The 14,293-nt window shown below is 50.6% G+C and overlaps 1 protein-coding gene across 2 annotated transcripts in view; it reads left to right on the top strand.

Moving 5' to 3' along the window:
- NEURL1 (neuralized E3 ubiquitin protein ligase 1) overlaps window positions 1-14,293 on the top strand; it is an 80,936-nt gene that overhangs the window by 63,871 nt on the left and 2,772 nt on the right. For both annotated transcript variants that reach the window (XM_007187210.2, XM_007187211.2), the window contains exons 4-5: window positions 10,009-10,698; window positions 13,919-14,065. In XM_007187210.2, the coding sequence (XP_007187272.2) occupies window positions 10,009-10,698; window positions 13,919-14,065 (837 nt within the window). The remainder of the gene's footprint in view (window positions 1-10,008; window positions 10,699-13,918; window positions 14,066-14,293) is intronic.

The following is a 14,293-nucleotide window of genomic DNA, read 5'->3' as shown; positions in this document are numbered from 1 at the left end:
ATCTTTAGAGATTACCTGCCAGGCCTGCCCCCTCCCCTCTTGCCTCCACCTGGAACCTGTGGCCAAAGCCCTCCAAGCTCCTCAGCCCAGAGACATCCTGGGCTCCCTGGCACATAGTAAGTCCACAAGTCAGGCCATGGACAGATTGGCCGTCTTCCCACCACAGAGTGGAGGCAAGGGCTGGTGTCTCTCCCTGATTGACACCTCCAGGTGGGGTCCCCATCCCCACCCCCCACTGCCCTAACCATCACCTAGGCCCCCTGATGCCCGTGCCATGGCCCCAGTAGACCTGCTTCAGGACTTCCAGGCTCCCTGTTACGCTGGAGTTCACAGCAGATCACCCTCTTCCCTCTGGGCACCCTGGCCCAAGCCCAGGCTGGTATCTCCAAGAATAACAGCTTCCTACCTCCAGGAAGAAGGACCTGCCAGCAACTAAATAAATACAAGTTTTATGGGGTGATTAATACTTGGAGAGATAAGTTCCTATCCCAGTTTTCAAGGTCTCCCTCCTCCTCTCAGAAGTGTTGGTTCAGGAAGAGCAGCTGTGGATCCTGGCAGAAAGCTGGTGAGCCAGGAATCCATTTGTAGGGTGTTCCTGCGCACCCCGCTGTGCCCACCACAGCCTAGGTGCTGTGCAGGGGTCGGAGGAGACACTAGAATTGGAAACCCAGCCCCTCTCCTTAAAGAGTGTTTATATTGGGGGACATGCCATATGACTGCTCTGAGGTGACCTAAATCCAATACTGCAAAAAAGTGTGGCTGAAGAATAAAACTGGGCGGGGGGGGGGGGTGGGTGCAGCTGGGGAGCAATCCAGAAGGACTTCCTGTAAGAGATGAGTTTCAAGTCAGAAACCAGGGGAGGTGAAAAGAATGGACTGGTTGAGGAGGAACAATTTAGGCCAGACAGGAGGGGTGTGCATTGGCACAGAGGTGGGGAATTGGCAGTCAGTTGGGGAGCAGATCCTTCAGGGGATGGGATGAAGTGGGAAGATAGTGGATGACTTGCAGAGAGCAGGTGTGTACGGGTGTGGGTATGCTCATGCATCACAGAGGAGAGAGCCAAGAGAGTAGAGAGTTTCCAGCAGCTTCTTGCTGTCAAGTTTTTCAGTAAGAGGAAATGTGGCCCAGAGATGGGGAGGGGCCTACCCAAATTCTCCCAACTAGTCAGAAGCCAGGCTGGGCCTGGAATTCAGACCTCCCAGCTGATGCGGGCACAAGGTCAGTGTGAGAAGACTTATTGCCACATCAAGATGTCTGTGGCTGAGCCCAGGAGGGTGTTAGGAGGCCATTAGGGGGGCTCCCAAGGACTCATGGTGTCATCCTAGGTCTTGGTAAAAGACCCCACCTGCCTACTGAGGAGAAAGATGTACAGAGACTCTCAGGGTAGCTTTCTGGGGGCCAGGCTGCTGCTGCACCAGTTTCTGGGCTGGTGGGCCAGCGTGGCTGCTCAGCATTGAGAGGCCTGGGCCTCTCCGTAGACAAGGCCTGGGGTCAGGTCTCTGTCCCGGGTGTGCCTCAGCTTGTGGTACAGAGCGTGAGGCATCCTGGCCGGCTGAGGACCACACTGCCATCTGGGGCTTCCGCCTCCCAGGCTAAACCAATATTTACCTTCAGCTGTGGCTGCCAGGGGCCGAGAGGCAAATATTGGCTTAAGGAGCCCGAGCCAAGCTCTTGGGATGGAGAAAGAGCTGAGGATGCTGATAGTGATTTCTTCCTTTTTGATGGTTTTCATTTATTTTATTTTATTTTATTTTATTTTATTTATTTATTTATGGCTGCGTTGGGTCTTCATTGCTGCGCGCGGGCTTTTCTCTAGTTGCGGCAAGCGGGGGCTACTCTTTGTTGTGGTGCGTGGGCTTCTCATTGCGGTGGCTTCTCTTGTTGCGGAGCACGGGCTCTAGGCACGCAGGCTTCAGTAGTTGTGGTTCGCGGGCTCTAGAGCGTAGGCTCAGGAGTTGTGGCTCACAGGCTTAGTTGCTCTGCAGCATGTGGGATCTTCCCGGACCAGGGCTCGAACCCGTGTCCCCTGCATTGGCAGGCGGATTCTTAACCACTGCGCCACCAGGGAAGCCCTTCATTTCTTCTTAGTTAAAAAAAAAAAAAATCTTGCTGTTCTTTCTGCTTCGGAGACTCTTCCAGGTGCTTGTTTTTTGCTCACCTCAAATTCTGCCAGTTATATCAAGGCCCAGTACCAAACCCTTCCCTCCACCAGGGAGCCTTCCCTGACCTCCCGTGTTCTTCGTGACCCTTCCTCTTCCTGAAGCGAGTGGAGGTCTAAGCAGTGTCAGCAGTTCTACATCATATATTGTCCTCTTTAAGAATACAGTAGAAATCCTCTTTGTCTATATTATAAAGAAAGTTATTACTGTACCTATTTTGCAGATAAGGAAACAGAGGCTCAGAGAGGTCTGATAACTTGTCCATGGTCACACAGCTTGGTGAAGCTGGGACTTGAGCCCAGAAGTGTGGGCTACATTAATTCCCAGCTTCTCTAAATATGAGTCTCTCTGGTCTCCCTATAATGTCTAGATACCCCCTCAAGGGTGGGGATTTTGGCCCCCTTATGTCTTCCAGAATAGAGCTTGTGAGAGCTTCAGGTATCAGGGATCAGCCATATGTGTTGGGCACAGATAGGCCACCAGGGCCCTGGCAGAGTCGAAGAGGGGCAGTGGGTGCCCAGCATCCTGTTTCAGTGGTGAGGGTAGGTCTGCCTGCCTTGTAGTTCCCTGAAGGCTCTTGAGGGTTTTGTTTGATTCTGTTGTTCACAGTGTGCTCTAGTTTTCTACCAGAATGAATATATATAAAATGCAACCATATATAATTGCCAATATTTGACTGTTTGTAATGTCCAGAAATGGCAATTTTATGTGTTTCCATCTAGTATCTCTTTGGCCCAAGATATAGTTCTGGGGACCTTGGAGAGACCTGGTGGCCCAGAGTGGGGTGTGTTTAGGGGAGGAGCTGGGGCCTTGTAGTATTGGGGACAAAGCTGTCATTTCAGAAGCAGGAGACCTGACTGAATCGACTCCACTTGGCTATTCACTAGCTTTGGGCAAGTCTCTCAGCGTCTCTATGCCTCAACCGCCTTGTCTGTTATTTGGACATAATTATACATGCACCATGTACCTCACAGATATTCTGTGAGGCTCACATATGTAAAAGTGTTTATACAAATGGGAAGGGCTGTCTTTTTAGGTTAAAAAGGAATATCTAAAAACACCACCAAAATAGACAATCCCCTGCCAGTCCTCTCACTGGAAGAGGGAGCCTTAAAACCAAGTCCCTGTGTCTGGATGAAAGTCAAACCATGCTATCTAAACTGTTTTTTGGAATGAGATCTGTGGTTCTCCAGCTGGGTTCCTTGGAGCACTGGGATTCCACAGAGGCACCTCTGAGGCAGCTGAGTGGCAGGGCTCTGTGGCCACCTCTTAGGCTTTAAGCAGAGTTTTCCGTTCCATTGGATGAGTGATTCCACTGCTTGAAAAAAAAGTTTGAGAACCACCAGACGAGATGATTCTGAGAATCTATACATCTAAGATCCTGTGGCTTGAAGATTCTATAACTCTAAGAGTCTATGACTCTGAGTGATGCTGGGACATTCTGCCCTTCCCTCCGTGAGCCTCAGAAAGTGTGTTTGTTTCTCCTAGCTTTCTCGTGGTCGGGTTTACATGGAGAGGGTGGGGGTGGTGTGGGCTCAGGGCACTGCCCAGAAGGGTGGAGAAACCCCTCGCCCATCCAAGCCATGTACCCGTCCTCCTGGCTCCTTCTCCTGCTCTGTGCCAGCTGCAGACCGGCAGGAAGATGTTTATGGACACAGTAAATGGGTTGGCGCGCCTTCCAAACAGGGGCCGGCAGAGATCTGCCAGCCGGCTGGGCGGCTGCAGGCTGACCCGTGGTTAAAGATTATCCAGCGCTGCGGATGTGCGAATCTAAACAAACAAGTCTTGGGCTGATGGCAGGCCCTGCTTCAAAGGAGCCTCTGCTCCAGTTCCCAGGCCCTGCCTTGGTTACCCCGCACTGGCCGGCAGCGTGGGGGGCTGAGTGGGTCTCTGGGCGGGAGCTGGCCCTGGTGCCCTCCGCCTGGCGCCTCTTCCTCCACTCCTTTCCTTTCTCCTCACTGGTTTTGCTCAGACTGTTCTCCCCAGGCATTTGCTAATGCAGTTTTCCCACCCGAGTAGCTCTCACTCTGTCAATCCAGACCCTCTTGTCCTTCAGGGCCTGGGTCAAATCTTGTTTTTCCTGAGATGCCGTCTCTGAACAACTATGACTGTTAGAAAAACTTTCCTTGCATGGATCCAAGTGTCCTGTACCCACTCCTTGGGGCCCCCTCTGAGCCTTCTCTTCTTTAGGATAAATCTCCCTTTTAGGATAATGCTGTCCAACTGAGGCTAAGAACTTCTGTTTCAGAGCGAGTCAAAGTAGAGGATAGATGGCCTTGAGAAGTGGTGAGCTTCCTGTCCCCAGGGGCATTCTAGCCAAGGCTGGTGAGAACTTGGCAGAGATAAACAGATTTCCTCATTCTCCTCTGAGGTCCTGTCTTACCTGAGACACTGAGAATTTTGTAACAAAATTGTACTCAAATATTTTCATGCCTCCAAGCTTCAAATCTCCCAAGGGCTACTGGCTCCCCAGGGCCCAGGTCCTGGCTCTCCCCCTCCTAACCCCTGCCCAGGGCTGGGCACACAGGGGGTCAATGAGTGGGTGCCCTGAGTGCCACCCTGAGGGGAGGAAACCCTGGCCCAGGCCTCCCTGCCCTTTGCAGGGTCTGGCTCTTTCTGCCCGGGCCCAGGGGATCTGCAAAGCCAGCGCCAGGCACCAGATTAGGCAGGAGCTGAAGACTGGCAAGTTCTCTCCTGAAAGATGGGACACGAGAGGGGAGCCAGCTTTGCAGCTCCTCCCGTGGCCCTGTGCCACCCCTCCCCTATCATAAACACCTCCAAGTGGGCAGCTGTGTGTCCCAGGCACGGATTAAATAACTTGTTGCTTCAAACATGGGGCCACCCCACTGCTTGGGGGTCACAGGCTGGCCCTCTGGGTTTTCCAAGCTGTACCCCAGGGCGCAGTCCTGGGCTGAGGTTCGGCCCTTGGTTGTTCTCCCCTGGCTTCGGGGGCCCGGCCCCTTCCCTGACCTCCAGCTTGATGTGGACTCGCATCAAGGTGATGTGACCTTTGCCGTCCCCTCTGTGGGGGGTGCTCTGACCAGTTCCTCCATCTCAGGTTTCATCTATTTCAGGGCCCCGCGCAGCCGGGCACACTGATGGGATGGTTATTTTGGAGCTTGCTGGTGGCCTGCAGCTGCTCCTGACCCCGAGGGGTGGAGGGGATGGGAGAGAAGACATACTTGGGCTGGGCACTGGCCCCAGAGATTCCATTTTTAGCTGTTTCCCAGCATCTCCTGTACCTCCTCTCCTAACTCCTGTGATATTTCAACAAAGGCCAAAGGGATCTCTTTCCTACCCCTTCCCCTCTCTCTCTCTTTGCCCACTGTTTCTCCTTCTTTCTCTTCTTTCATCTCTAATCACCATTTGTAGCTTCTCCTTCCTGGTCTTTTAGTCAGTAATGTCATTCCATGATTTTGTCCTGGGTGCTTAGCATGACTGATGGAAAGTCCTAGGTTCAAAAAGTTAGTTGTCTGAGTGCAGGTGGACCTGACTTTGGTTGATAAACTCAACCTGAGCAAATGGTAATAACTGAAGTTATCAAGTATCCAGGTGCCAGGGGCTTCTCAATCTACCTCTGATCCCTGCGACAACATCGCAAAGCAGGTATTAGTACCCCTGTTCTCATGGTGAGTGATCGGGGGCTGGAGGACAGTTGCTTACCCACAGGCCACCAGCCAAGTGCTGGATCAGACATTTAAACCCAAAGCCCATGCATATTCTTCTGAACCATGTAGCACGAAAACAATAACAATGGCTCATATTAACCTCACGATTATTATGTGCCAGGTACTCTACTAGGTGCCCTAGGTACTGTATTCCACCTCGTCTTCTCAGCATCCCTTCCGAGGGGAGTATTAAGAGTCCATATTTTATACCAGTAAGTAAATGCTGATTTCACTGCTGAAGAAGAAAGTCCCAGAGGGGTTAAGCTATTTGTCCAAGGTCATACAGCCAGGAAATGGCAGAGCTAGGATTTGAACCCAAGCTGATGACTTCAGAGTCCTTGCACTTAACTATGCACCTGTCTTGCCTACCAGTATATGGATTTTGTTAACCAAAAAACCTAAAATACTTTTAGGTTGCATTATTAGAAGTATAGTGTACTTATCAGGGGAGGTGTGATGGCCACATTGTGCCTTGAGCTGGTCAGGGCACATCTGGAATACTGAGTCTGGTTGTGTTCATTGTCTAAGAGGTGGGAAGGTGTGTGGGGAGTCTGAGTATTCCCTGAGGAAAGCTGTCCTCAGTGTGGGGCTGAGAGGCAGCCCCAGAGGTAGTAGGTATAAATACAGGGAGGTTATGAGCGAGCCCTAGAAAGTAAACTGTATAAAGAGCAACACATGATAGGTGTGTGTTTATATGTACAGATTTGTGTGGAGTGATCGTTTTATTTAGGTTGATACGCAGGCTGCTCATTTTCATTATCTAGCAATTTTGTATAAAAATAGCAAGTAATTTGTAAACACTGCCAGAATATTTTCTAGCTGGTTTGTAATTCTTTAAGAGTTACTTGGTTTGTGTTTGTTGTAGTGGTGGCGGTTCTTGTGTTGATTTTTATTGTAAGTGTAGATCTGTAAATTCAATTGCAGTATTTAAAGCTTCAGCATGACACCTTGTGTGTATGAGAGGAGGGATTTCAAGGAAGATGGCTTGAAGAGTGAGTTGGGTGGCAGTTGTCAGTTGTGGGAATTTCTTTTCCTATGGGGTATGTGATTTTGTCAAAAGGAAGTATTTCTCCCAAAATAGGGAGTAGGCAAACTACCAATCAGTTAAGCTTTGTGTGTATGCTAGTTTAAAAAAGATAATATGTAATACAATGTAAAAAAAAAAAAAGGTTTTATGGTGGATTTTGTAAATTTGTTACAGGGTAACCTGTTTTCTAGCTGTGATCTTACCACTTCAAATGGGTGTAATTTGAATAAATTTTGTATGGTAAAGGATCAATAAAATGAAGAGTTCAGAAAAAAAAAAAATACAGGGAGGTAGATTTCAGTTTAAGAGTAGGAAACATTTTCCTAAAGACAGAGTAGCTCAGCCGTGGCACTACTGGGAGGTAGTGGGTATATTCAAGCAGAAGAGGACTCCTGAAGGGGCAGAGAGCAGGAGAGCTCACATTCCAGCCCCATTCAGGAATCTGTTCTGAGGGTCTGCCCAGCTCCATGGGCTCTGGCCTGATTGTCCTGAGCGTGTGGGGTGGGCTGGAGAGAGGAGTGTGTGGGGGCTGTGTGTGTGGGCCCCCATGACAGCCTTGTTCCCAAAGGCCCGGCTGGGCATCTCTGAGCCACTTGTTTCCTCCTCACCCTGTTTCCCCATCCCTTCTCCTCTCTGTCCCCAACCCTCTGGACTCCTCAAGGGCCGCTGCCCGGAATCCCTAAGGGGTAGGGGAGCAGGGGCTGTTCCCTGGGGTCCAGGTCAGCCCACAGCCCTCCTCAGCCCCCCACTATTGTCTCCCGTGTCTTGCCCTCCTCGCCTCTGCCTCTCCGCAGCCCCCCAGCCTCTCTGCACCATTACTGTCACAGAGTCAATTCCCTGGAATAATCACATTTTCCAGTCGGCTCCCTCCTCCTTGCCAAACACAATGCTGGGAATCCTGACTAGCCAGGCCCCAAGAGGCTTCTCCAGAGAAGCAGGAGCCTTGGGGGGAGGGCCGGCCCAGCACCCTCTCCTTGCTGGGGTCCAAACAACACTGTTCCTGGAAGGGGCAGGGGAGCTGGGGGAGAACAAAGATAGAGAGGCTTTAGAGAGCGTCTCTAGATTCAGCTGGAGCTGAATTCTGGCCTCTGCGGCCCCTACCAGTCCAGTCCCCCAAGCTTTGCTCTCACACCAAGCACTCCAGCAGCCCTTACTCAGTTCCTGGAGAGAAAGCACAGATTCTCCCCGGGGGAGGCTCAGAGAAAAGCCTCCTGAGAAGGGATTGGCCCATGATGTGAGCTGCGGTGGTACTAGCCAAATTTAGGGACTCCCACAGAAAGGGTCCAGTACACGAGGAGGGCCCGAAAGTGGAGAATGTGGCGTTGGGAGTTGGACAGATCTTGCTTTAATCCTGGATCTGCCACTTCGTGGCTGTCACATAACATCTCCGAGCTTTATCTGTACAATGGGAACAACTTCATGGGATGCTTTAAGGATGAAATTCAGGGGTAATTCATCGCACCTGATGACTTTTATTACAAATTATAGGACTCCATAAAGCAGAGATAACCAGCCATTAAAAAAGTATGGTATCGGGGCTTCCCTGGTGGCGCAGTGGTTGAGAATCTGCCTGCCAATGCAGGGGACACGGGTTCGAGCCCTGGTCTGGGAAGATCCCACATGCCGCGGAGCAACTAGGCCCGTGAGCCACAACTACTGAGCCTGCGCGTCTGGAGCCTGTGCTCCGCAACAAGAGAGGCCGCGATAGTGAGAGGCCAGCGCACTGCGATGAAGAGTGGCCCCCACTTGCCGCAACTAGAGGAAGCCCTAGCACAGAAACGAAGACCCAACACAGCCAAAAATAAATATAAAAAAAAAATTAATTAATTAAAAAAAAAAAAAAGTATGGTATCAAAAACATGGTTATTAGTGTAGAAAGGTATTCAGGACACAGTAAATGGAAAAGCTAGTTTTCTGGGTTTTTTTTAAGATGTTTTCTGACTTTATTTATTTTTGGCTGTGTTGGGTCTTCGTTTCTGTGTGAGGGCTTTCTCTAGTTGTGGCAAGCGGGGGCCACTCTTCATCGCGGTGCGCGGGCCTCTCACTATCGCGGCTTCTCTTGTTGCGGAGCACAGGCTCCAGACGCGCAGGCTCAGTAGTTGTGGCTCACGGGCCTAGTTGCTCCGTGGCCTGTGGGATCTTCCCAGACCAGGGCTCGAACCCGTGTCCCCTGCATTGGCAGGCAGATTCTTAACCACTGCGCCACCAGGGAAGCCCAAAAAGCTAGTGTTGAAAAGAAAATTTGTATAGCAGAGTTCTTTGCCTGGAGTCGATGCCCCGAAATTATCCACGGAATTTAGGGAGAACGTGCATTTTTCTGAGAAGATAGATAAAAGTTGCCACATTTTCAAAAAGATTTGTTACTCGTTAGTTTAAAACTACTGGCATTTATATAGCATGATTCAATTTTTGTTTTAAAAAAAGAAATAACTAAAATATATTGAAAAAAGGCTGGAAACTCATACATCCAAATATTAATAGTATTTTCCTCTGGATGGTGGGCTGACAGGAGATTACTTTTTCTTTTTGCTGAACTGTCTTTTCTACAAAATACAGTCTGTATTACTTGTATGATTAAAAAGAGAAAGGGTTTGATTTCCAGTTGTCAGTTTTGAAAGGATAGCTTGGATAAATTCACTTAACTTCTCAGCCTCAATGTCCTTCCGTGGCAATAACTTCACAAGGTAATTGTTGGGGTAAGAACGTCTCTCTGCAATTTGTGCAGAGAGGCGGTCTAGGGTGGGGGGGGGGTTGGTTCCCTCTGGCCTCCCAGACGGGTAGGATGTCAGCATGCATTCAACAAATATTATTTACTGCTGCCTTCTAAGTGCTGGGTGCTCTTCCGGCTGCTGGGATTAAAAAGGGAGGGCCCCAGGAGTTAGAAAAAAAATCCAATTTTAATAAGCATACTATTTAGAAGTAATCATGTTTTTAGTTTTGGTGTGTCCTTCCTGCCGGCCTTGATCCTTTGCTTAAACAAATACGTAGTTAGAAGTCCTGCACAACGTTATGTCCTAGCATTTTCTGTGCCATTAGAAACCCGGTGCGTCTTACTGGTGCGCGCTTTAAAGACCAGTGGGAGGAGGTGCGCAGGCGATGGGGACTGGGCGCTGTGGCCCGCGTGATGGTCGCCCTGTCTCCCTCCCCGCCGCAGACAGCGAGCTGGTGCTCCCGGACTGCCTGCGGCCGCGCTCCTTCACTGCCCTGCGGCGGCCGTCGCTGCGACGTGAGGCCGAGGAAGCGCGCCTCTCCGTGAGCCTGTGCGACCTCAACGTGCCGGGCGCCGACGGCGACGAGACCGCGCCGGCCGCCGGCTGCCCCATCCCGCAGAACTCGCTCAACTCCCAGCACAGCCGCGCTCTGCCAGCGCAGCTCGACGGCGACCTGCGCTTCCACGCGCTGCGCGCCGGCGCACACGTCCGCATCCTGGACGAGCAGACGGTGGCGCGCCTGGAGCACGGGCGCGACGAGCGCGCGCTCGTCTTCACCAGCCGGCCCGTGCGCGTGGCCGAGACCATCTTCGTCAAGGTCACGCGCTCGGGCGGCGCGCGGCCTGGCGCGCTCTCCTTCGGAGTCACCACGTGCGACCCCGGCACGCTGCGGCCAGCAGACCTGCCTTTCAGCCCCGAGGCACTGGTGGACCGTAAGGAGTTCTGGGCCGTGTGCCGCGTGCCCGGGCCCCTGCACAGCGGTGACATCCTGGGCCTGGTGGTCAACCCCGACGGTGAGCTGCACCTCAGCCACAATGGCGCCGCGGCGGGCATGCAGCTGTGCGTGGACGCCTCGCAGCCGCTCTGGATGCTCTTCGGCCTGCACGGGGCCATCACGCAGATCCGCATCCTCGGTGAGTGCCCCCGGCCACGTGCCCGCCTACCCCCAGGTGCACCTGGAGGCTGGCGCCTCCAGACCCAGCCTTCCCTGGAGGAGGGGCGTGTCTGGGTAGGGGGAAAGAGCGCCCACCCCGCCCTTCATGGGGTCTAGTCAAAGAGTCACAGACCCCAAAGATGAGTTCTGGGTGGGACTCAATTATCTAGTCCATAGTTATCAGATCTCACCAGATAAACCCTGGAAAGGGGGAGAAAAGCGGGGAACATTGAGTTTCACGCTCAGAATCTGATTCACCCACATTCCCACAGATACGTAAACGGTTCTCTTACACATTGCCCAGTGGCTATTTAAAAATGGGAAAAAAGAAAATTGTTTCCACCAGCAGCGAACTTTTTGAGGCTCAGTTTCCATTTCTCCTAAAATGGGAATAAAGGTCTCTGCCTCTAAGGGTGATTTTGTGTCTAAATAAGAAAAAGAGGTTGGTATGTCAGTAGCCAGGTATCTCTGCAGGGTGGTGCCTAGATTGGGGGTCTGTGGGGAATCTCCGAGCAGAGGGCCTTGGAGGAAATGGGGTTGCAGATGTCTGGGCCTTCCTGGGTTTGAATGGACAGAGTTTGAAAGGACTGGGTGATGCGGACTTGTGTAAGCCATGTTTCCCAGAGTGTTCTGCAGGATAGGTGTCCATTGAAAACGGGTCCTTGGGTCCAGAATGTTTGGGAAATACTGAGTTTTTAAAAAGCAGGCGATTCTTTACTGTAGAACTTCTCAGAGCCTTTAATATACAATGTGAACCTTTAGGATAGGGTGGTGGTGGTTATGGTGTCCAGCTTTTCCAAGCTCGTTTGACCAGAAATCTTTTTTTTTTTTTTAACGTGTATCTTCTGGAACCTCTGTTACCCCAGAGTGAGCAGGTGTTCATGCTTTCCAAGTGCTGGTCTGCTCTGCAGCAGCATTAGACTCACTCGGAGAACCTACTACAGTGCAGATTCTTGAATCCCACCTCCAGAGATTTTGATTCTGTAGATCTCGGATTAGGTCCTGGGCATCTGATTTTTTTTTTTTTTTTCCCCTCAGCAAGTTTGCTTAGACACATTTGGAGACCCCTGGGTCTCACAGCCCCTGACCTAGACCTCACCCCAAGAGGTTTCATAGACAAGATAATGTGTGTATGTGAGTGAGCATGAGTTTACTCTATAAGATTGGCATACTGTGTCTAGGCACACGTGAGTAACTAAATGTGTGCGTATTTGTGTATGTAATGCTGTTGGTGATTGTGAGAGTGTGTGAGAGTTTTGTGAAATCAGATAAAATCAGTGGAGACTTCCTCCTCTGGAGAGAGACCAAATGAAGATGGAGTGTAAAATGAATTTAAAAAGGAATGAAAAGAAATGGGGCTGGGGTGCTAAGAAGTTAGGATTGGGGGAAAATAAGTCAGGAAGGAGGTGAAAAGAAATCAGGCTAGATGAAAAGCCATCAATCAGTAAGGAAAGAAATTGGGGTGAAAATTCAGGATGGAATAAAAACAAACCGGACTGGGGTGCAGAAAAAAAAATCAGGTTGAGGTACAAAGATATTTGGCTACATTCACCAGAAGACACTGTTCCTCAGATGAAGGAAATAACATAACGACAGGGTACCCTCTTGCCTCAGCACCATCCAATAATAGATAAGTAGCTTTCCAGTGAAGCTTCTGTTGCCCAAAGAGGCTTACTAGACTGGAGCCAAGGAGAAGCTTAAAAACAAACAAGCAAAAACAACCCAGGACTTAAATGTCCCCAAAGGGAAGTAGGTCAAGGTGGGTGTTGAAGAAGAATCATTCAGAATTTAATATAGGCTAAACAGAGTGCTCCTGAGCTGTTTGGAGAATTGGGCATCTCAACTAACAAACTGGTGTTAGGGGATCCTGACTGACTCTAAAGGAAAAACCAGTAACAAGGTATGGAGGATAATTATTTACCTTATAGAGGAATGCTTTGCTTTGTCGAAGGCCTAAGTGAACTAAGAGTGGAAAGATATTTCCTTCACTCGAAAACTACAGTCAATTTCATGCTTAATGGTGAAACATTAGAAATATTCTTATTAAAGTCTGGAATATGATAGAGATGCCTTATAGTATTGTTCTGAAAATGCTAACCAGTGCAATAAAGCAAGAAAAGCAAATAGGAGGTATGAATTTCTGAAAGGAGATGATAATTAACTTGAAACCTGGTTAACACTAATAAGAGAAATCCTATGGACAGCTAATGAATATTCTTAGAAACAGTGACTAGTAAATGAATTAGAATGAATAACTAGTAATAAAAAATATCTCACTGAGCACTTATTTATGTGTAGGGCATTATGTTAGGGCCTGTGGGAGACTTACAGGTGAATCAGACTTCCTGCTTTCAGGAAGCACAAGGTTTAAGTAGGGAAACAAAGTTACGTTCCTGGGCAAAGAACAAATAATTTCCTATCCTCTGTGGTTTTTTATTTCCGTGCATGGCGTGTGTGGCTGGTCAGTGCTAGATAGAGATATGTGGTTGTCGGGGGGTGGGGTCAAGGCTGTCCAGACGAGGGGGTTGAGGATAGCCCCAAGAGACTCCCTGGACAGTTAGCTCTTTGAAGGTAAAGGCTCTGTCTGTCTCATTCCCAGTTTTATATATACACAGTGTCTGGTACCTGGTAGGCTCTCAGCAAGTACTTGTTGAAGGGAGGAGGGAGGGAGGGAGGGATGGAAGGGAAGAGGAAAGCGAGGGAAGAAAGGAAAGAAGGTTGGTTGGGCAGAACAAGTGTGGGAGATGGTGTGGAGTATTTCGAAGGTGCCAATGCAGAGGAGAAGTGGGGTGATGGCATGGGGCTCTGACTAGGATGGTGAGGCCAGGGCTTGAAGGGCCATGCTAGGTGGGAGGAAGGCGACTTTGTTCTCTGGCATGGGAAACCTTGAAGGTGAGGGAAGCATGGGGAAGGGTGGAGGTGGGATTCTAGGCAGGGGGCTTGTTTGGAGATGGCAGATGCAGTAACACCAGAGCATCATGCGTGTGGCCCTCCAATTTGTAGGCGGGAACAGAGAGCTGGGGCAGGGTGCGAGCCAGTCGGTGGAGTCCCACCCTGAGCCTTATGGCTGGGCCGTGTGGTCAGGCTGTACCACCCATTTCTCTCCTGGGAACCTAATAGAGGGGTGGAGATTCGAGCTTTCTCCCAGTGGGCCTCTGAGTGGCTAGTGTGTCCCTCCCTCCTTCCCACCCTTTCTGCAGGCTCCACCATCCTGGCAGAGCGGGGCATCCCATCACTCCCCTGCTCCCCTGCCTCCACACCAACCTCGCCCAGCGCCCTGGGCATCCGCCTCTCTGACCCCTTGCTCAGCACATGCAGCTCTGGACCTCTGGGGAACTCTGCTGGCGGTAAGTAGGCTGGCCCCTCCAGTTCCATGGTGACCATGCCAGACCTCCCACCCTGAGGACCCCATCCCCACCCTCACCCTGGCTGAGGCAGGCATGCAGCCTCTGTATCAGGACTGGGCCCTGGAGGAGCTGGAGATGGGCCCAGTGAACCCTGGTTGAGTGGTGATTTCCGGGGTGTATCCCATCCTGTCCCCCAGCTGGGCAGCTTTCTCCAAAGGACTTCTTTAG

Source organism: Balaenoptera acutorostrata, chromosome 16 (assembly GCF_949987535.1).
Source record: "Balaenoptera acutorostrata chromosome 16, mBalAcu1.1, whole genome shotgun sequence".
In the NCBI taxonomy this organism is placed as follows: Eukaryota; Metazoa; Chordata; class Mammalia; order Artiodactyla; family Balaenopteridae; genus Balaenoptera; species Balaenoptera acutorostrata.
Note: the sequence above shows the minus strand (reverse complement) of the source record. Positions and strands in the feature narration are given on the sequence as shown.